At 38.0% G+C, this 23,754-nt stretch overlaps 1 protein-coding gene across 1 annotated transcript; it reads left to right on the top strand.

The window, feature by feature from the left end:
• Positions 1–8,768: 8,768 nt before the first annotated feature.
• Positions 8,769–10,575, top strand: LOC311079884 (uncharacterized protein; the record flags this gene model as incomplete). Its single annotated transcript, XM_084109606.1, has 6 exons — positions 8,769–9,354; positions 9,460–9,577; positions 9,829–9,920; positions 10,016–10,133; positions 10,377–10,481; positions 10,568–10,575. The coding sequence occupies exons 1-6, from the start codon at positions 9,001–9,003 to the stop codon at positions 10,573–10,575; spliced, it is 795 nt and encodes a 264-aa protein (XP_083965732.1). The 5' UTR covers positions 8,769–9,000.
• Between the last annotated feature and the right edge of the window lie 13,179 nt (positions 10,576–23,754).

Below are 23,754 nucleotides of genomic sequence, written 5' to 3'. Positions count from 1 at the left end.
GCAGATTTAAACTACGTGATTATTATATCTGCTCTCATCCCTCATTCAGCTCATCACGTCACTTGTTTATTTCTCAAAAAAAAAAAAACTATTTCATATTTTACTTCCTCTATATTGTATTTGTCCAACTCTTTCCCCTTATTTGCATCTTGACGTCTATGTCTGTATCAGTCTATGTTAATATGGATCTTGTATGGAAAATTGTACATAAGAACATTCATAATTTAAATGTGAACATTAATAACTAAGCAGCTGCTTTAATGTTATTGCTGAACTGTATAACTCGTGTTACATCCCTGTCCAATTTATTGTGTGTTTGTGTTTCTCTGTTTTTGGTCACTTTTTATCTGTTTGTGTGTGAACTGAACAACCCACTAATGATCTGATTGATGAGGGTTGAGTTCATTAGTGAAGACTGGTGATACTGGTTACTGAGAGCCTTTATAAACCCCTGTTTGAGACTCCAGTCAAAGAGAAAGAAACGTGTGTGAGATGAAGGAGTGAGTTTGACTATTGAGAGAGTTTGTGTTGAGAAGAGGGATTAAAAAAAAATTTGTTTTGCTCTTATATTTCTTCTTTTTCTTCTTCTGAGAGCCGAGATCGCTGGTGTTGAGGAGGAGATCACGACAGACATTCACAACAGAGACGAGATAAAAACATTAAAGTGCTCATATCATGCTTTCATTCCCCTGAAGTCCATTTCTAATGTTAGTAAAGGTTGTTGGACTCTCATTATCTCACTGAAATAATATCATCTTCTTCTGCTGTTTCAGAATAAACGTGTCTTTATTTCCTCCGTCTAAATACTTGATTGTGATTGGCTGGAATGCGGACATTGTTATGCATTTTTAGAATCCATCTCTTTGTGGAAATTTTTATTTTTGTTTTGTTTCATAATCCTGCTGTTTACTGACTGTTTTTGTTTTATTTTTTTATAACTCATGAACACATCTGCATGTAAACATATCCTCATCACACATTTGCTTATGTACAGACCACATTTAGACATTCAGGATGGATGATATTTACATCTCTGACGTGGAAAAGAAGGATAAACACCATTGACCTTTAAAGAGATGCAATCAAATAATTTTTGAGTGGTTCAAAACTTGGTCTTTTTAAGATTATGACATCTAAACAAATACAAAAAAAATGGACTTCATTCAATCTGGTGAGAGTCATTCAAGTGGTCGAGTGGATGAGTCAAAATCTTAGGAGGAATTATAATAAAAAGCAGGGTTAAAAACATATTTTCTAAAACATGTCCTCTGACTTTATGGTGTGAATGAACATCTCTCTATAAGTTATTGAATAAAAGTTGTTTCCCTTTCGAAACATTTACTCGTATTGCGTCCGTCGCTAGATACTAATGGGGAAAACTCATTTTCTCTGAACTTTGAAGACTTTAATTCAAAAGCGCAGTGGCACAGCCATAACAGAGCAGCGATCTGGGTTCTGTGTTCGGTGACTCGAGGTTACTCGCTCCTGTTCGCTCGCAGGCCTCCCCGATTCGCTAGCATAGTCGACGTCGGTGAAGAGCAACATGGTTCACGTCCTCCGCACCAATATAATGAGCTTACTTTCGCTTAAGACCGCATCACTGCTAGCATTAGCATCGGTCATGCGAGTGGGAGACCTACAAGCTCTCTGTCAGCGCTTTCTGCCTCGAGTTTGGGCCTAACGACTCCAAGGTTGTCCTCAAGCCGAGGCATGGCTACGTGCCCAAAGTGCTCTCTACTCCGTTCAGAGCACAAGAGATTACGCTGTCCGTTCTTCCCGATTCAGAAGACGAGTGTCAACCTCACTTACTCTGCCCTGTTCAGGCCTTAAGAGTATACATTCAGCGCTCTGCCGAAGCAGAGACTATCCCGTTGGGTAGTGGATGCTATTGCGTTGGCTTACGCTTCAGTGGGCCTTCAATGCCCCCCCATCAGAGCTCACTCTACCAGAGGCGTGTCTATTGGTGACATCTGTGCGGCGGCCGGCTGGTCCTTGCCGTCCACCTTCGACAGATTTTACAATCTGGAGGTCTCTGTCCCCACAAATCCTCTCTGTCTAGCTGGAGTTGACCTCGAGGCAAGCTCAACCCGCTATTACCCTTCCAGAGGCTCCGATCTCAGTCTGAGCCCTTCATTGTAGGCATATCTTGCTCTTCGCCCTAATCATAGGGACCCTCAATGGAGCGTTCCAGGCTAGGGCCACAGAACATGTCGTTCTGCTCATAAGCACGGCGTGATTGGATTGGTTCCCCATAGCGTCAAGCAACGCAATACGAGTAAACATTTCAAAAAGGAACATCTCGGTTACTTACTTTGCATGGACGGCTGTGCTATATCGCTTCACGTCTGGCATTCATTGCTTCATTCAAATTAAACTGGATTCCTATGGCGAAATGAGCTGCTTTTATAGGCAGACGCCCAGCCACAATTGTCTCGCTCAGACACACTGTTTCGCCATGGGTTCGTGCAGTTCCCCCTGAGCAGCCGATGAGCGCGCTCAGATCACCGCTCTGTTATGGCTGTGCAGTGGCACTGTGCTTTTGAATTATAGGCTTAAAAATTATAGGTTTGTTGTTTTTGGTTAGTAAGGGCATCAGTTCAGTACCTGTGTTTAGTTTAGACTTTTTCTTTGAGAGGGTAATACGTTTTCTTTGGGGAAAAGGGTAGATTCAGTTTTTGTTTGTTATTTTGGCCTTGACCCAACCCTGAAGTCAATATACTTCCTTTTTGATGTCATGTGCTGACAGTGACAATTTTAACAACTTTTTAATAAATAAAATTAGCAGTCAGGTGTAAAGACTTTATTTATGTTATACTCCTGGACTCTAGACCTGGGACGTAACAATATATTTATACCCATCTCTACAAATGAATAAGCCTGAATTAAATTTAATGAAATATGACTAGAACAATAACACTCACTGTTTCTCCTGTTTCACGTCAGAAATGTAAATGTTGTCCATCCTGAACGTCTAAACGGGGACATAAACAAATGAGTGATGAGGATGTTTACATGCAAATATGTTCATGTATTATAGACAAAAAAAAAACAGCAGGAGTATGAAACAACAAAATAAGAATTTTCACAAAAAGTAATGTTTTAATTTTTATATATATATATATATAATATTCAAACAAAGTTTCATTGTCATATGTAAATGAGATTGTAACTCTTCAGGGCTTTTGAGTTGACATATTTGTGAAAATTTGTTTAAAGATGTCAAGGCATCAGATATTTATCAGAAAAAAAAAAAAACTTTTATTTTCATATGTTCATGCTGTATCTTAATGTATATAGTATTTATTTAGATGATATGATGTTATATGTTCAATATAAGGAGATAACATCTCGGTTACTTACATATCCTCGGTTCTCTTAGATAACGGGAACTTGTATGGCATCGCTAGACGCTATGGGGAAAACTACTATTTTCACAACAACTAGTTTAACAACAAAACTTTCCTCACATCCTAAAAGAGCACCAGCGATAAGATTTTCTGCACCCTTCTTGTGGCGTATGTCAATTGTTAAAACCCTGGACCACCAAAGACCTAGCCTGACAAGCCAGACACACATGGAGATGTTGGGTCTGGGAACACACCATTGGCAGGACTCAATTCGAGGGGCGGGATAAACTGTTGTCTTCAAATTCCCTCTGCACACAATAGGATAGCGCTACAACCAACCAGAGTGTTTTCCCACCAGGAGCTAGTTGATAGATTAAACGTTTGCCGTATCCGGTCGGCAAAACTCCGAACACATCTTCCTTTTTTAAGAATGACTTCAGTGCCGTTCTTTGCTCTTTCCTCAAAGAAAAGCTTAACTCCAAGTCCTCCAGAGTCGTGGCCAAAGCCGATTCGAAAGACCCATCTTCTTGTTTTCAGGTAACGGAATTCACACGGAACCGACACAATTCTGCCGTCATCATGGTAAGCCCGCCCACCGACTCTATACACGATGTGATTGGCCTGAGTTTGGTTTTCCCAGCTCGCAAGCCAACGAGAGTTTCTAGACGACACTGGCTGCAAATGACATTTGCTGCCGCTAGGGTGTGTCTAGATTTCTAGGCTACCAAAGACCTGGGACGTAACATAAATTGGTGGCTCGTCAGGGATCTTTGGTGGTCCAGGGTTTTAAAAAGATAGATTTAAAAATGAAAATACCTCAGTTGAAATGTATCAAAATAAAATACCAAATACTGTGAGTAAAAAAAACAAAACAAAAAACACATTTAAATACAAATACATTTTGTATTTTGAAAATACAGAAATTACATGTGAATTTAAGTATCCCTAGGCTGAAATCAGTCTGGACTCATTCTGAATGCAAATAAACATTTTAGTGAGTACAACCGCTTAGAAACTTTTGTTTTCATTTCACCTACCTCTCCCTCCATCATTTCAAAAACACCGGGTTTAAGGTGCCACTAGTGTGTGCCACTTCTATACTTATTTCTGACCAGGTTACACGGAGGACTATCACTTGTGGTGAGCACTACTAAAGAAATCACATGTATCCACAATTGTAATCCAAATCCAGGCAAGGGTCATACACAAACAATCCAAACAATAACAGATAAGGGCTGAGGCAATAAGAGAAATCCAAGGGAACAGGGAGAGAATCAAGAAAACCAGGACATGGGAGACACAGGATACAAACACGCTCAGAAAAGCAGTGAGACACATACAAGACTTCACAGAGACTGACAGAATGAACCAGGCTTTTAAGGGGTGCTTCTCAATTAGGGTGGCCAGACGTCACGAAAAAAATCGGACAGTCCCGGAATCTAAGCTGTTGTCCTGAATCCTGAATCCGGCCCTTCTTGTCCTGAAAATGATACTAAAGCAAAATCTTGAGTAGTTATTGTCTGATAAAACTTTAAAAACTGTCCGTGGAGGTTGAGTCGTCCTGCAGCCCCTGCCGGCTGCTCATTGGCTGCAGCATCTTTTTTTATTTTTTTGATGTTCTACAAAGATACCGCAGGCGCAAATTTATATGCATTGATAAGCGAACGCAAGTTGCAGCAGCCGCGAGGACTGATTGGTCGCGACACTGTGTGCAAAAAAATACTTTGGACTAATGTCTGATGTCGGGTTACACAAAGCAAATCATCTACACAATTATTTAGTTTTCTTATTTAATGACCGACAATTTAGTTGTAATAATAATTTTGGCATAAGGCTTATTAGCGTTAGGCTATAGCCTGAAAGGTCTGATTTACGCACTGGTACAACAGTCATTGTTTTTGTTTTTTTCACAATGACATTTGAGTTCATGATTTTAATGTTGTTGTTTTTTTGTGGCAGACTAAAGACTAATGACAGACTGTTGATCTTTGAATAAAAATATGTTTGGTTCAGGTTTGAAATTCATTATCTTTTATTATAGGCTATGTAGTCTAATATCATAATAGGCCTACCCCACCAAAGCAACCCGCGTTCAGCTCCACTCCTGTAGGATACGATGAAACGCTGCAAGGAAAGAAAATGAGGACGGAGGAATCGAATGAAAGCTTTTTTATACATTGGAATACTTGATTACTCGAGCGTCACTTCACAGCGTCATCAGCAGCGCTCAAAGGATCTGCCCTTATATTGTATTAGTTTGGTTATTTAAGAAATTCATAATAAAGCAAGATTCCCTGCTGAAATATGTGAAATGTGTGGTTTAAATAAAATGCAAAGGTAAAGTATAAATTTAAATGATTGTGAGGAGAATTTATACGTGCGTCACATTTAGTCAATAAAGCTCTTCCGCATAGGACAAACCTGTGTATCCTCGCTCATAACTCCTCAGGAAGCTCCTCACTCCTGGCTGTGCAATTAGAGAATTGAGATGTCCTTCAAGATGGCTGAGCTCGATCGTTTTCCGGGTCATAGGATGGAGAACAGAGAAGCAAGGAGACGAGGAGGGATATTGAAAAGCTAAACCGAATAATGAGACACAGCTGAAAACAATGGGCACTGATGAGTCCAGGCAGAGAATTATGGGAGATGTGAGGGAATGACAATAGTCTGATGTGGAGTGCCCTCTAGTGGCTCTCAAGGGCACTTCAGCTGGTGACCGTTACACTGAGTAGTATGAAGCTGCAGACTCGGAGCCTGCTGCATCTACAGTCCCGCACCCAGAGTCCCGCATTCTCAGGACCCCTCGTTTTTCGAGACAGCGCCTTCTATCAAATTGGATCGGATAAACATTTGAAGAACTTAAGCCGAAACGTGAGTATCGTCAATTTTATTCAATGATTTCTTTTTTAATCAAACTACTTTATAGCTCATCGATACACCAACATATGAATAGTTAATATTTGTGAAGATAGTTTGTAACAAAATTTGAGCCATTAATGTATGTTTTTTCGCCTTTAGTGGCGGTTCTAGGGGGGGCAGTGCCCCCGTGTCACCAAGCTTGGCCCCCCCTCTGGTCCCCCTAAATTTGGAATCGTAATATCACACCAAACAATTGCGCATTTTATCAGTTGCGGCGCCTTCATCTATAGGCTACACTGCAGCACGACGTATATTCACATCAAATGTTAACGCAGAGGAACGGGACACTGCAGTTCACAAAAGTTCATCATTTGCATGTGCTTTAAAGCCTTGCCGGTTAAACATGTCATTCGCTGCTGATGCGCTGTTCAAATATGCGCTTTACTGAGCGCGTACACTCGACACGCACATGCACTAAAAGCCTGTTACTGGACTAAGTTATCTTTTGAGTCTTATATTGCGCTAATACTGTCAAATACAGACAATGTTTACATAAACAAAGTTGGTTATGTCTAAAGTGAAAGCAAACAGAGAAAATTAATTAAAATCTGCTTGTCACATGCGTGTATATTAGACGCGTCGCGTGCAGTTCTTAAAGAGACAGTAGCCCTAATAATAAACATGCTGCCGCTTGTCCTTAAAGAGATAGTTCACCCAAAACCAAACAGTTGCTGGTCCCCATTGTATGGAAGCCCGTTTCCGCCACGTTGAGTAAAAAAAAAAAATTCTTTAAGTCATAATAATGAGAAACTTTCTCATAATAATGACTTAACATCTCATAATAATGAGAAACTTTCTCATAATAATGAGAAACTTTCTCGTAATAATGACTTAACATCTCGTAATAATGAGAAACTTTCTCGAAATAATGACTTAACATCTCGTAATAATGAGAAACTTTCTCGAAATAATGACTTAACATCTCGTAATAATGAGAAACTTTCTCGTAATAATGACTTAACATCTCGTAATAATGAGAAACTTTCTCGAAATAATGACTTAACATCTCATAATAATGAGAAACTTTCTCGTAATAATGACTTATTTTCTCGCACTTCTACGCATGCGCAAAGCAGGGGAGCAGAAGAAGGGCGTGCCACACTAGCGACATCCCCTGGTCAAAGCCGTGTAAATGTATCACAGCAAATGGCACGCTCTGCAGTGAATAACATTAATGATTGATAAATGGTCAGTATATGAGACGGGCTTCCATACTAGATAGTCTTTTATTCATTTGTAATATTCATTTGTATTTTTGTGTATGAACAAGTAGCAACACAGAAGGGTGATCCATGGATTTCAAATAGATGGAGGAATGATAAGACAGCACACCTTTCCAAATCTGTTTAAGAACGCTTCATCTGGAAATCTGTGTAAGGGTCCGTTCATACAGAACGCACTTTTTCATTGCTTTTCTAGGCATACGCGCACTAGACGGACGTTGCGCTCGCTCTTCTGCAGCGTCTTGCGCATGACACGGCGTTCTAAAAACGCGGCGCTCATTGAAAAGAAGTTCAGCTTTTAAAAACACGTCTCGACCTTGCGTTTTCCCCCATTCCACTGCCCACTTATGTTTAAATGTCCCCAAAGTCATAACATCTTAAAGGTGATTTCTGTATTGATATCTTCCAGATGAACCTGCACATCAAATATCCTAGAAGCATCTGCAAAATACGTGTTATATTAACACACATATGTGTTACACTTAAACTTGACGAATAAATGTAATATTCCAACTTTAATCTGATAGTTTTGTAAATTCATGTAACAATTTCCATCGGTGTGCACAAGCAGGCGTCCTTCGTTACCATGGTAACCGTCCTGCTTCTGCATTCCACTTTCACACCTTATCGTGCGCATGGAAAAGTATGGAAGATATAGGCCTACTGATGATGTTATTTAATGATACTACAGATTGCACTTAGTAGATCAAACTGACTTTAATGAAAACAACTGTTTTGCAGAGCGTGCCATGTTTGCTGTGATGCATTTACACGGCTTTGACCAGCGGATGTCGCTAGTGTGGCACGCCCTTCTGCTCCGCTGCTTTGCGCATGCGTAGAAGTGCGAGAAAATAAGTCATTATTACGAGAAAGTTTCTCATTATTATGAGATGTTAAGTCATTATTACGAGAAAGTTTCTCATTATTATGAGATGTTAAGTCATTATTTCGAGAAAGTTTCTCATTATTATGAGATGTTAAGTCATTATTTTGAGAAAGTTTCTCATTATTACGAGATGTTAAGTCATTATTTCGAGAAAGTTTCTCATTATTACGAGATGTTAAGTCATTATTACGAGAAAGTTTCTCATTATTACGAGATGTTAAGTCATTATTATGAGATGTTAAGTCATTATTTCGAGAAAGTTTCTCATTATTACGAGATGTTAAGTCATTATTTCGAGAAAGTTTCTCATTATTACGAGATGTTAAGTCATTAATTATGTAATAGCAGATCTCTGCAAGAGATAGTGACTATGCATGCAGTTTGTCATGCGACTATCTCTGTCATGCGACTATACTAGTGACTATCTCTGCAGTTTGTAGAGTAGAGAAAGTAGAAGATGCATTTTCTGAAGCTCCTCTTTAGTAGTAGTTTGAAAGTAAACCTTTATTGTCACCGATCATTATAAAGATGCCAGTTGGTGTGATGTAACCTGACTCATCCTGATGGATGAAGTAACTAGTTAGAAAAAATAGCAACTTTCAGTTTTAACCAGAATTATTGTGTCATGCAGACTGCCGGCAAAGGGATCTGTGGAGCCAGTCAGTGGTCTGCTGCACGTGAAACGGCCAGAAGAGCAAGTAAACTGGATGAAGAGGGCCTTGAGGTGGTTGTTTGCAGACATGGAGTGCTACTCAAGGCTCTTAACATGTACAGGGGGGAAATATTTGCTTATCCGCTGTACCTGCAGAAGGAGCTCCAAGCAGCCACAAACGGACAGTTCTATTGCACAGATATTGCTTGCAAGTATTGGCCTTACCTTGAGAAGTTGGCAGTCTCCATGTTGGAACTCAGACCTTTACTGCAGATGAGACCATTCCTTTCTGTCATGCATGCCAAGGCTCATTCAACCAAGTGTGAGGTACTGCATATTCTTTATCTTACCATTAAAAAAAATAAATAATAATAATTACTTATATAATACACTGTATATGACTATAATTTAAGTGCCATGCTGATTTGTAAGATAATCTGGAGTGGCAAAAATCAGGAAGGTGCTGGCACAACTGCAGGGGAGGAGGTCGAAATGGTCAACAGCTACCTGTCTCGTTGTGCCCTCACAACCAAGTACATGACAAAATCTGGTAATTATTGCTGATTTATATTATTTTAGGAAACCTGTCTTTTTATTCTAACTGTCTAATACTTCGTACTGAGATTACAAAATATTATATAACATAGCAAATATACAGCTGTAAATATTCTAATATAGTACATTAATAAAACTGCATTACATCTCTCTTAAATTAAAAATCAATTGTCAATGCGTGGATGAACTGCAATACCATGAGCATTAATGGTACTTTCCTCCATCACATCATTCTGTTGTTTAAAGCCAGGAATGACATGCTAACTGTCCATGCTATTGGGTGGAACCGACGGAAGTGGGAAGGCCTTCATCTTGCCCGATCCAGCAGATACATCAAGGTATTATGTTATGTCTGAGTTATGTATACTAAGCCTTTCATGACTTTCCTCACTTTTTAAGATTGGAAAGTCAAAAATCTTTTTTTTTACACCAGACTTTGAAAAAGGCTGAGGCTGAGTCTCAGAAACTGGAGGATTTGAGCAGTGAACTGGGGTGTCCTGAGAACATCGTGCATCAGTGGGTACATGATGTCAGACAATGGGCTACTGATGGTACAGTATTTTATGGACATTCTTCTAAGTAGTTTACTAATACTGCAATTGTATAAGTGAGAATCTTTGCCATGCATAAGGATTAAGTAAGGGGGCGTTGTCCTGTTTTTGTTTGCTATAAACTTGTGGGCTTGTAAACTCCTTTGACACTGTTAACAGTGATGTGATTTGGGGCTCTAAATGAACTTGAACTTGAACTTGAAAGACATCATAATAAACTTGTATTATTGTTGTTGCTTTAAGATTCTGTAGGTACCAGATGTGATGACCAACATAACCTTCAGAAATCAATTGAACAAATGTTTCTTGGTGTTCATCAAAAAAAAGCCAGCCTTTATAATCACACTGGTATGTTGAAAACTCATCTAATATTTGTGTCTTTTATTAATTGCAGATGTCTTATGTGGATTGTTTTTGTATTATAGTGTTTTTAGGTCCTTAATTTTAAAATGTCTTCTTTTTAATTTTACAGATATGAGGCCTATTATTATGCCTTTTAAGTCATTTGATTTTTTTTTTCATTTTGATGTATTAATTCTTAAGTCAGTTATAACTATTTCATGTAACTTTCTGATATCTGTATACATATGCTTGTGCATCATGTTTTCTGTGTTTTTAAAAAAAATAAAAACATTATTTTGTTTGCCACCATTGTTGAGATTCATACACTCAATCTTGATGTATGTTTGTGCCTAAAAAAATATATATTTTCTTTTTTTTTTTAAATCAAAACAACTTTTAAGAAATACTTCGGATTATATTGAACATTCTGGATCTCATTTTTTAGAATCACAGTGATGCTGTAATCAACAATATAAATCTATGTCAGAGATTAGACTCTAAATGAGTTTTGTGATTCAGGTCAAGTGATGATTATGTCAAAACATAACCAACAACATCTGATCACTTTTGTCTCTTTGTTCATCTGCCAGTTATAACGTGTAAGAGTGTCCTTACACCAGCCAAACAAAATTTTAAGTGAAAAATGTAAGGGTCAAGAGCCCAACTAAAACAAACACTATTCTCCATAATGGTGACTTAAAAATAGTGATTTTCTCCTTCAGTGATTCTGCTTGTTAACATCAGGTGTCTTCAATAATGCTCAATCATCACTCAATTCATCACTTAATTATCTCATTAACTTTTTATCACTGGAGTTTTTGCTTTGTACGTTTTAGGAGAACATTCTGGGAACCAAAATAAAACTACCCGCTGAAAACATTATTAGAACTTCATGGTAATGTTCTCAGAACGTTTTTAGAACAAAACATTTCTAGCTGGGATGTTCGTGTAGTGGACCTGTGTGGACCAATTGGGCTTTAAATCGAATCCATGGACGCCTCTCTCCACAAAATAAACAAAATATTGCATACTTTCTGCAACATTTTCCTATGATATTGCACAAGGAGATATTGCAATAACGATAGTGATTCAATATATTGTGGACCATGAATAGGAAAACACCAAAACACCCAAACAATGTCCTAAATATGGGCAAACACAGGCATTATTGAAGTAATGAAGTAATGACAACAGCAGCAGTTCATGGAATTTGAGAGGTTCTAATCATATAATCGTTTTAAAATGTATATACTGTACAGTGGTGGCCAAAATCATTAGAACGGTTAGATTTTTTAATGTTTTAAAAGAAGACTTCCGGTCTCCAAGGCTCCAAGGATTTATTTGATTCAAAATACAGCAAATACAGTAATATTGTGAAATATTTTTACAATTTAAAAGAACTGTTCTCTATTTGATTACATTTTTAAACGTAATTTATTCCTGTGATCAAAGCTGCATTTTCAGCATCATTACTCCAGTCTTCAGTGTCACATGATCCTTCAGAAATCATTCTAATATGATGATTTGATGCTCAATAAACACTCATATATATATATATATTTTTTTTTTTTCGATTTATCCAAAGCAACTTACAGTGCACTTACAGGGACAATCCCTCTGGAGCCCCTGGAGTAAAGTGCCTTCACTGCCTTGCTCACGGACACACTGTGTAATTTATTATTATTATCAATGTTGAAAACAGTTGTGTAATTTTTTTTTAGGATTATAATAATAATAAATGTTTCTGGACTCTGAATTTGTTTAGTTTCACATTACACAAAGTAAGAGAATGGTTTTGTGGGGCTTACAACTTATTTTCAATACAATTTCAATTTTGCTTACCTTTTTCAAGAGAAACTGGGGAGGCTTCTGAAGGTTCTTCTGGGGAGTGGGGTCTTTTCCCCAGGTTCTGGGATAGCTGCTGTGGTTGTACTGAGGGTGCTAAAAGGGACACTGACTGTCCAATTGGGGACTTCGGTGGTTCAATAAGTGCTGCTGGGGGTCCCATTAGAGCTGTTGGGGGATTAAGCAGGGCCACTGTTTCCTGTTGATCTGGTGTGACCATTGGTGGTCCTGCTGGGGGTTCAACTGGGGCTGCTGATGAAGGTTCATTAAGTTGTTCTGCAGCAACTTGTGTGGTCCAGCCTACATTGTAGAAGTACAGAATTATTAAACATTGATCAACCTTTTTCACAAATTTACGTCATTTTATAGAACAAACATCTAATCGATTAATTTAAGGGAAAAAAAACGACAGTAGAAATAATCGTTGGTTGCAGCCGTAGTAGCAAAAAGAGATGTGTATAGACCTAACAAGTGCTGTTCTACCAAACTACTTCTACCAAGCAGTATTGATTTAATAGGTGAATGTTCTTAAGACATGTGATGGATGTTTGAGTTAGTCTGGTGGTTGACCAATTGTGCCATTTTTTTCTACTGGAATTTTGTAATTAAAATTATAGCATGGCTAATTACCTTGTCTTCCAATTCAATGTCATAGTTCTTTATAAACAAACAAATAATAAAATATAGGCTATCGTGAAGTTACTCTGCTAGGACCAGTTTTAATTGTAAGCGAAAACCATCAATGATAATCTGAATGATCTATTAGTCAAGAGAAGGCAACCACAGCCTTACCTGTGACAGCATCAAATACAGGACATTTAAAAAAATAAAATAACAGAATATTCTTACCTTGAATAACAATATCATACAGGCCCTTAATTCTTTCGAGGCATGTATGTGATGTCACATTCAGCTGACAGCGGGGTGCCAAAACCTCAGACACCCAAGCATTCGGCTTTTTTCCAGGCTTAGACAAAAGTAAAACCCCCCTTAAACCCAGTGCCTGCAATTTTTCAAGCTAAAAATACAAAGACACATACATACAAAGTAACATGTATTATTTGAAAATATATATAGCAACATTTGGAAAATAACCTGCGTAACCTGTATAAAAACAATGAAAGCAATCGCATACCAACAACACAGCTTAATCCTGGATATGAGAGGTGGTCCGATTTTTTTTCTGCATATCCACCCAGCTCTCCCTCTTCTGATCAAACTTTTTTAGTTTTTTTTTTAGCCTCAGCTTATGTGGCTGTTCTTCCTTGCATGTGTTGCAAGTTTTGCAGGCCACATTCATTTCTGTATGGCAAACCATACAATTTCTCCTTGTTGACCCTTGGCCTGGCATTTCTATCATAGATAAAGAGAGAGAGTGACAAAGACACAAAAAGATTTTGAGAAGTACTTCTTTCACACAAACAAAGCAGGACGAGATTTAAATAATAAAAAAATCAATACTTACTTGAAGACACCAGGCTTCTGGAAGAGAGGAAGACAATGTGACAATGTTATTAATGACAGCTTGTTATAGGACTGCATAAAATATGAGAAAGAGATAGTGAGATTGCACACCACAGAACAGAAAGTACACTGGATACTGCAAAATTTGGTATTGATCCGATACCAAGTAAATAAAGGGTTCAATAACGCTGATACCAATACTTTTTACTTTTAAAAGCATGCACTTTGGGTTGATATATGAGGTGAATACATTTTCATGACCTCTAAAATAATTTGTGATTTGAGCACTCACTGCACCTGTAATTAGTCGTGTGTATGGTTACCGTAGTAAAACCATTGTTAATTTTTTTAAAGGGCTGCCAGTGTTGTTGTACCCCAATAGGTAAAACTTTTGCAAATTAAAAACTACATTTTTAAAAATGTTTTGGACAGTGAGAGAGAGAGTAATGTGAAAGAAAAATAAAGAATAGAGTAACAATACTTACTTGAAGACAGTGAAGCTTTAGGAGAAAGAAATTGAGAGAGAGAGAGAGAGAGAGAGAGAGTGAGTGAGTGAGTGAGTGAATTAGAAATAGAGAGAGAGTGTGTGAGAGAGAGAGGTAGTAAGAGGAGTATAGGAGTGGCTCTTAAAAGAGCCGTTGGTTTTCTTATAAAGAGATACAGGTGGCGGTAACAGGGAAGGATGGTGGGTAAAAACAGGAGCTGTTGGACAAAGGGGAACAAAAACATAGTTAATTCTCTTGCAGCAAGGCTTCATGGATTTGTCATATTATAGACGCAGAACTGTAACAAAATAAAGAAGATAACTGTGATTCTGTTATTGCACAATGCATATTTAGCATGTAAACTGCATTCATGAACAGAAGCAGTGTGTCGTGATATATGAGATGGTGAATGCATCATTAATATGCTAAATATGAATACATTTTCACGACCTCTAAAATAATTTGTGATTTGTGCTCTTGATGCACCTGTAATTAGTCGTGTGTGTATGGTTACCGTAGTAAAACCATTGTTAATTTTTAAAGGACTGCCACTGTTGTACCCAATAGGTAAAATTTTGCACATTTTCTTCTGACAGATTTATTAACAACAATTACAGAACATAACACAATCCATTTGAACTTTAACGATCAATCAAAATAAATTTAATTGCACAAACTAGCATAATTATAGAAAATGTTACATGTTACTTTTCAAAAGTTTGGGGTCGGTAAGATGTTTAATGTTGAAAGAAGTCTAATCTGCTTACCAAGGCTGCATTTATTTGATAAAAAATACAGTAAATATTTGTAAAAACAAATATTGTAAAATATTATTGCAATTTAAAACAGGCGATCTGTTTTCCATTTGAATATGTTAAAATGTAATTTATTCCTGTGATCAAAGCTGAATTTTCAGCATCATAATTATTAGGACAGCATTTACATGAAATATATATATTTGTGTAACAATGTAAAAGCCTTTACTGTCACGTTTAATCAATTTAATGCATACTTTCTAAATAAAATAAATTCGTGCTAAATAAATAAAATTACTGGTTTTTAAAAAAACACCTTAGGATCGATATTTTGTATGTGTGGATAGATCCTTTAGATTAGAATAGATACAACATCAGTAACGTTTAGGCCTATCGATATTTCAGGATCAAAATTCGCGCATATTATCATCATCATCATCATCAAGTTACTTCCCATCGACCATAACAACTTTTTATAATGTTAATATAACATAATATGCAGTCATTGCAGCTTTCTGTGATTAATTAATTAACGTTAGCCAATTAATATCAATTTCCATTAACGTTATTGACCACGGTAACGTTAACAGCACCATAGATTAAAAAGCCCCACAGTACACACACACACACACACAAATATAACGTTAGGCTACAGCAACGTTAGTATTTCTTAAATTACAGAACCATAATAAAAATGTATGGCTTTGACCGACCTGACGCGGGAATTTTGGAGAATGCAATATATCGCTTCTCTCTTTGCTCCGTGGGGAGTTGTTGGCATTGAGGAAATCATCGCCCCCTACCGATACTCAACCGATACTCAACCTTCATTCATGCGTGTCATTTTCACGCCTAGAGGAGGCAAAGCGTGACATTGACACGCATCCGCTTGTGGACCAGCGTGTGTATTACACGCTTTAGCGTGATACCGGGTTGGTATTTTCGCACATCTATTCAAATCAGGAAAACAAGTGTAGAATATTTGTATTCTTTACACCTGTGTCACATTGCTGGATTAAATATGATATGATCACATTTCTTCTTCAATAGTGTTTCTTTATCTGTAAAAATACAGAATGAAAGGATCATTTTAATTGATGTAGCCAATTAGCTCAAAAAAGGGAATAAATAATTACTGGCATACTGGTTATGATCAATTATTACCTACATATTTTAAATCACCCACTAAGGGGATACATAGTCCATGTATTTGTATCTAATATGGATAATTAATTACATCAAAATTTGATAATCAATAGGCTAGAACAGATACATTTTCAGATTAACCTTTAACAGACTCTCAAGAAAGGCATTGGAAAGTTTGTTAGTACATCAGGAGTTTATTTAAATAACACTGATGGCTCATGCTACTGCTAACCCGGACGTTGACGTCACTTCATTGAGTTGAGAAAAGCACGTAAAAGTCCTGACAGAAAGCGATGCATAAGGATGTAGTGTAACGACACATTATTATTTTTTCCGAAATGTTGACAACTTAGTTTTAACTAATTGTTGTAAACTGGTACTACCAACAAAATATTAGTGCATTCTTGTAACTGGGCGTCGTTACACTACATCCTTATGCTTATCCTTATGCGGGTATGTTTACACGACAATGATGTATTAAAACGTTTTTTTCTTTCTTTTTTTTTTTTTTGTACAGATGAACACATTAGCTGTGTTTCTACCACAGGACCTTTCCCTGGGAACTATGGACTTTGGGGTGGTACTCGGTGTGTTTCGACCGCAGGAACACGGGTCTAAATGGAGTTCCGGGTAAAAATCTTCCCTCAGAAAGTCCAACTCGATTCTCACAGCAATTTGTATGTATTTTACGAGTTGCCCAATTCGTATGAATTTGTACGAATGACCTACCCCTGACCCTGCACCTACACTAACCCATAATTTGGGTTTAGACAAATTGTACGAATTCATATGAATTTAGCCACCTTATACTCACTTGTGTGGATTCGTACAAATTGGTTTGTGAGATATCGATGGAAAGTCCCTGTTCGCGAGGCAGTACTTTTTCAAAGTTCAGGAACGTTCGGGACTGGATGCTGAACACGCTGATTGGTTGAGTTCACGCAGCATTTTGATTGTTTGACTCCATGCAGCATTTTATTTCAACCACCATTTTTAAAAGTGTTGCGGTGCGTTGTTTGCTATTCAAAACAACAATGGAGTTAAAAAAAAATATGACAGATGGACCGACGGCGAGGTTCAGGCTTTATTAAGCTTAAATATAGAGGATGAAATCCAGCGGGAACTAGAAAGTAGCACGCAGTCCTACGTCACTGGACTAACTTTCCTAATATTCACAGTACTTTAGACCACGATGGAAACACAGACAGCAACAGGACAAATTGTTCCAGGTAATTTTGGTGGAAACGCGGCTATGGTCAAAATGATTCCAATACACACAGATCCGCGGAAACAACTAAAAACGCTGTATCATGCATGCAAGGACAGTAGTTGGTGATGTCAAGTCAAGTCACCTTTATTTATATAGCTCTTTTTACAATACAGATTGTTTCAAAGCAGCTTTACAGTGATAACAGGAAAATAATGCAACAAAGATTGTTTTGGCTGTGAAGCAGCTCTAGAAATAAAGTTATTGTCCAGCTTTCGTTTTTGTTCGTTTTTGATTGATTCATTTTTGTTGTAAAAATCATTAGTTATTATGTTCATGCTGCAGTACCCACATAGCAAAATTGTGACTTCCCAGATCCGGCCCACATCTGGCACATGTGGAATAATAATCTGGCCCACATGCATTGTGGAATGATGGCCCTTGGTTGGCTCACTCCTGTTTGCCAGATCTGGGCCACAAGCAACCCATAGTAATGCCACATGTCAGCCAAGAGCAAAGAAATAAACCAGAACTGGGCCTTATCTGAGCCACAAAATCTGTGTATATTAAATATGGAGTCATTTCAGCCTTAAAGGTCCCATTGCATGAAAATTTCAGTTTATGAGTTTTTTTAACCTTAATATGAGTTTCCCTAGCCTGCCTATGGTCCCCCAGTGGCTAGACATTTTGATGGGTGTAAACCAAGCCCTGGGTGTTTTTGAGAAAACGAAAGCTCAGACGGGTGAATCTAGAAATATTTAGGTTACCTCCTAAAGGTTACCGCCCCTTTCTCTTCTTTACCCGCAAAAAGAATTTGGCCCGCCCATGAGAAAATGAGCTGTGCGAGCGCGATATTGTTTTTTCCTCGAGAGACATCATGGTTTGCAAATGAGCGAAGCATGGCAGTTGCTCAGTGTTTGGATTGTACAAAATGAACACAAAAGTATTTTTTTAGTTCCTTCATCCGAGCCTCTGGAGAACCATGAGTTATGTGAATTTCTGATGTGTAATTGTTCAAGTTCAGACATATAATCTTTCTCTCAAAATCGTTCAATACTGTTTATGCATCAGTAAATCAAGCCAGTGACTAAACGATCAACTTCACGTCGTTTCTCTTAGTAGGATGAACATAATCTTACTTAAACTGTGATTAATATATATACAGAAAGCGATCAAAGAACAATCCCTTTCCAATCACCCAAGCTGTCAATCACACAGCGCAAGTTTTTATGGACACTTGCCAAAACTCATTATCAAATCAATGATGCTGTTACACTGCACAACGAAGCTCTTACTGTATCTCATGTTTGCACTGGTGAAAGCATTAGTGAGGGTGCAGAAACTGCGTTCCAATGATAAGATCTTCATTCACGCGATCAACAGGCTGTCATCTGCTCAATGCTCATCACTGCAACCTTTTATGTGATGGGAATAGATCTAAATACTTAAAAAATTTCTCACGATTCGTTAATCCCGATAAGCTGTAATAGTAAAAACGTATAATAGTTGTAATAGTAAAAGTTTTCGAGAGAGTTCCACATGTAATGCGAGATATTTCATATGCAAGCATGTCAGCCAATCACAGCAGTGGGGGTTTACACTGAAGTCTCACAGCAGCCAATCACAGCAGTGGGGGTTTACACTGAAGTCTCACAGCAGCCAATCACAGCAGTGGGCGTTTACACTGAAGTCTCACAGCAGCCACGCCCCTTCAAACAGAGCGTTCAAATCAGAGGCTAAAATCAGGCTAGGAAATATGCCTTTATTTATAAATTATAACAACTTTTGATCTAAAAAAAACATACTAACATTATAAGGGCACCCCAGGAAACATTATAAAATAATAAAATAATCCATGCAATGGGACCTTTAAAGGGACACTCCACCCATTTGCATTAAGCTTTGCATTGTTAGAAACCCAGTCATACTGTTGAATGGTCGTGCAACACTCTCTCATTTTCCCCTGAGACGGGAGAAATCCGTTATTTACCTCTTACACTTCCTCCTACAATGACGCAAAAATCGTCATTTTGCGTCATTGTAGGAGGAAGTGTAAGAGGGGGGGATTTCTGTTGAGACTATAAGCACTAGTTCCTCATCTCTCCAATCTTTCCCAGGGGCGGGACCCGCTCACGCTACAGACCTATTACAGATCAGTGGGTGGGACTTTACTCTCTGAAACTGAAAGCAATATCCTCCATCTTGTTTGAAGCTAAGCTAACAGGCGCTGTGGAGACAGATGTACAGTTATGACAATAGCGGAGGAGAGTGCTCAATATGATATAGAAGAAGAGGATTTCGGAAGTCTGATGCTTGAATCAGGTGTTTGTGGCTACCTTTACAAGCCGCATTATAGCGAAGAGCAGCCGAGGCAGAAGACCTGCCTGCCGCGGACGAGGAGCCCGGACTGGCTCGAGTTAGGGCGGACTGGTGGCGCCGGTGATCTCACTATGCAACTACGAACACAGAGATAGAGTCCGTCTGCGGCAAAGAATTTCAACGATGACAATTTCTCCTGGACGAAATCTCTGAATCAGACGAGGACACGGACGTTTGTGTTGTGAACCATCCTAGTTTCGCACCGCATATGTTCTGACTGAACATCCAGGTACCATGCAATAATTCACCTTTTCGAAAGAAATACAAACAAGGAGTAATGCACTAATGAGTTCGCCAACTAACTAGACATTTTGTGTGAAATGAATTTCAAGCTCTGGTGGTAGCTAGCCTTGTAGACGGAAGAGTGATTTCTCTTATAGGCAGATATGCGCTTTCTGGATTAGTGGGAGTGGCTTGCGGAGCTGTGCAATGTGGTGCATTGTGGGAGTTGTTGTCTTTCATACAAATGCGTCCTGAAGTTATTTTTTGTCTTTCCTCGGTCACGAAGGCACCAAATTCAAAATTTATTTTACATTTCGACTACATATATGACCCACTTTAAATAAAAAACAATGTTCAAATGGGTGGAATGCCCCTTTAATAAGCTTGTTAACAAGCAGAATCACCGGACAAGAAGATTATTGAAAAAGAGACGAGCAGAAACACAAGAACTATAACTGACTTCAGCCACAGCCTTAGATGAAATCAACTGAAGATAAAAGAAGACATTAAATCTCTGAAGATCTCAGCAGAGGAGGATTAAACAACTCCACTAACAGCATTACCAGCTTCACTTATTACTAACCAAGCTGACTTTATTTCTGTCAGACGTCTACGAAAGTTTTAATTGAAAATTAACAGGGGTTTAACTCTAATGTGTTTCATTGGAAGTCACCATAACAGTGATTAGTGTTTCCATTAGTTGGGCTCTTACACTTATTACATATTTTGTCTTTTTTGGCCACCGTGACAGTGTTTTTGTCAAACACATTTGCAGCAGCAAAGAAAGCTAAAATGAAATGAGATCAGGTTATGATGTTACCTGTTGATATAATCAACATGAAATAAACTGATTCACTGATGTCTTTTGAATCTTAAAGGGATACTTAAGGATTTAGCATTAAAGACACATGCACTTAAACGGAGTGTTGAAAAAAGAGCTGTTTTTGACCAGGTAAAATTAGTGTTTTCTTACAATACTAATGAGAATTTTTAATTAAAGTATATTACAAACTTTTAATTTAGACCCTAAAGAATCATATTAGCTTGTGCAAAAATGACATTATATGACCCCTTTAAATAATGGCTCGTCCATGTTCACTGGTCGCCTGTCAATGACGTAATATCCGCGTTATCCCTGGTTTCCGCCCGATCTGCCATAGTAACCATGGCGACAGACGTGGAGAACTGCGTTACGTTCAGCTCACGCTGTTGTTGTTTCGTTCAAACATTATAGACCCTGGCAAGCAGACTTTGGGACAAAAGGAGAACTAAAACGAGGATCAACATCAGCGTGGCGTTTTCGAGATGCCGAGACTGCAATGGGCTCTAGGGGTGGGCGGATCGATCATGAAGTATCGATACTGACGTGGTATCGAAAAGGATCGATCCACACATAAAAATATAGATCCAAATGTGTGTTTTTTTACCAGTAATTTTTTATTAATTTAGCATGCAATTCAGTGCGTAAAATAAGCTTCTAAGTGGAAAAATAAGCAAATGTTAGAGGATAATTGTGTAGGATAGAACTTTTTCTCCTAGTCATCTGGATACAAGACGAAACCAATCAATCACAGAGAGCGTTCGATGCTGGTGCTTCGCTGAGCTCACAGGCCCAGTGCGTTTGGGAAACGAAGCCTTGCTTAGATGACAGAGAAACAATCGGGAGTTATTTCGCAATAAACAAACCAAAAGTGTACATAACGGTTCAAAATGTTGATGTCAGTACGATTTTTTTAATGAAATTAATATTTTTATTCAACAAGGATCGATGCATTAAATTGATCAAAAGTGACAGTCAATACACTGTTAAAAAAAAACTACTTCATATAAATGCCGTTCTTTCAACTTTATTCATCAAATAATTCTGCATCATGGTTTCCACAAAAATATGAAACTGTTTTCAACATTGATGATAATAAGAAATGTTTCCTGAGCAGCAAATCAGCATATTAAAATGAATTATCATCATGACTGGAGTAATGATGCCGAAAATTCAGCTTTGATCACATGAATAAATTACAGTTTACTATGACATAGAAAACATATGGTAAATTGTAATATTACAGTGTTTACTGTATTTTTGATCAAATAAATGCAGAAGAGTATTAAAAATCTTACAGACCCCAAACTTTTGAACAGTAGGCTAGTACTAGTAGGCTAGTACTATAGTTAGGGTAGTTTTGTAAAAGTCACTGACTAATTACAGGCGAGTTGAGAGCACAAATCACAAAATATTTAGTAGTCATGAAAACGTATTCAGCATATTAATGATGCATTCACCTCATAAATCATGACACACTGCTCTAGCACAGGAAAGTGTATGTCCAAGTGCATGCTTTTAAAATGAAAAAGTATTGGTATCGGTATCGATATAAGCGATACTGGCCCTGTATTTGTATTATTGTTTGTCTTGTAATAAATTCAGACTGCAACAGATGACAACTGAACTGATGTTCTTTATTCACTATCCCTCACGTGTCTCTGTCTTTCGTACTTCCCACGTACGACTTACATCATAACGTACTGCTTACGTCATCACGTATTACACATATAGAATACATTACATCCCCCTTTTTTTTTTTTTTTTTTTTTTTTTTACAACTTTAACAACTATCTCAACACTGAATAAGGAGTTCACCAACAAGCATTATTATTCCGATGTGTAATTAAACATTTACTCAGATGCCTTAGTCAATTTAGTGCATTTTATAGTCTCTAAATCTTGAAGGAATTTTAGCCTCTCTTCCTGATCTTGTGATGATGTTTGGTTTGATTTGTCCATCAGTTGAACATTCTTGATGTGTGTCTGGATTTATTTCTCTCTCCAGTGTTGCACTTGCGTTTGACTCTGTGTCAAAGTCATCTTTATCATTTGTTGATGGAAATTCTTGTTCTTTTGTCTTTAACAGATGCTTTCTGTTTCTTCTGTAGATCTTTCCATCTGATGTGCGAAGAACATACGATCTTGGCAAGTCATGTTTCCTCAAAACGGTTGCAGGATTCCAGATTTGTCCTTGCTGAACTCTCACTTTGTCTCCTGGTGATATCTCAGGCAACTGTTTGGTGTTTTTGTCATAGTACATTTTTTGCTTTAACTGCCTCTGTTTAAGTTGTTCTTGAACTTTCTTACTTCCTTTTGGAGTCAACAATTTGCTTGAAGTCGGCAGTTTGGATTTTAATCTTCTTCCCATTAGAAGTTGTGCCGGTGACATACCAATGCCATCTAGTGGAGTATTGCGGTATTCCAGCAATGCAATATATGGATCTCCATTCTCACTTTGTGACTTTGTGAGCATTCTCTTGATGGTTTGGATCATTCTTTCTGCTTGTCCATTAGATTGAGCATATCTCGGACTAGACGTCTTGTGCTCGAACTCCCAGTTTTCTGCAAAACGCTTGAATTCTTGACTGGCATATTGTGGACCATTATCTGATATTACCACATCTGGTATACCATGTCTTGAAAACAGTGATTTCAGTGCTAGGATTACACTTTTGCTGGTAGTATCATTCAGCTTTGCGATCTCTGGAAATTTGGAGTAGTAGTCCACACACATCAAATATTCAGAACCATTGTGCTGAAACAAGTCAGTGCCAACTTTTGCCCATGGTCTTTCTGGCAGTGCATGAGGTATTAGCGGTTCTTTTGCATGACTGTTTCGATGAGTGTTGCATGTGGCACATTGAGATATCATTTTTTCAATTTCAACTGACATTCCGGGCCAATAAATGATGTCTCTCGCTCTTTCCTTGGATTTCACCATGCCCAGATGCGA

The sequence above is a fragment of the Abramis brama genome, assembly GCF_963993115.1.
Source record: "Abramis brama genome assembly, chromosome: 3".
Lineage (NCBI taxonomy): Eukaryota > Metazoa > Chordata > Actinopteri > Cypriniformes > Leuciscidae > Abramis > Abramis brama.
Note: the sequence above shows the minus strand (reverse complement) of the source record. Positions and strands in the feature narration are given on the sequence as shown.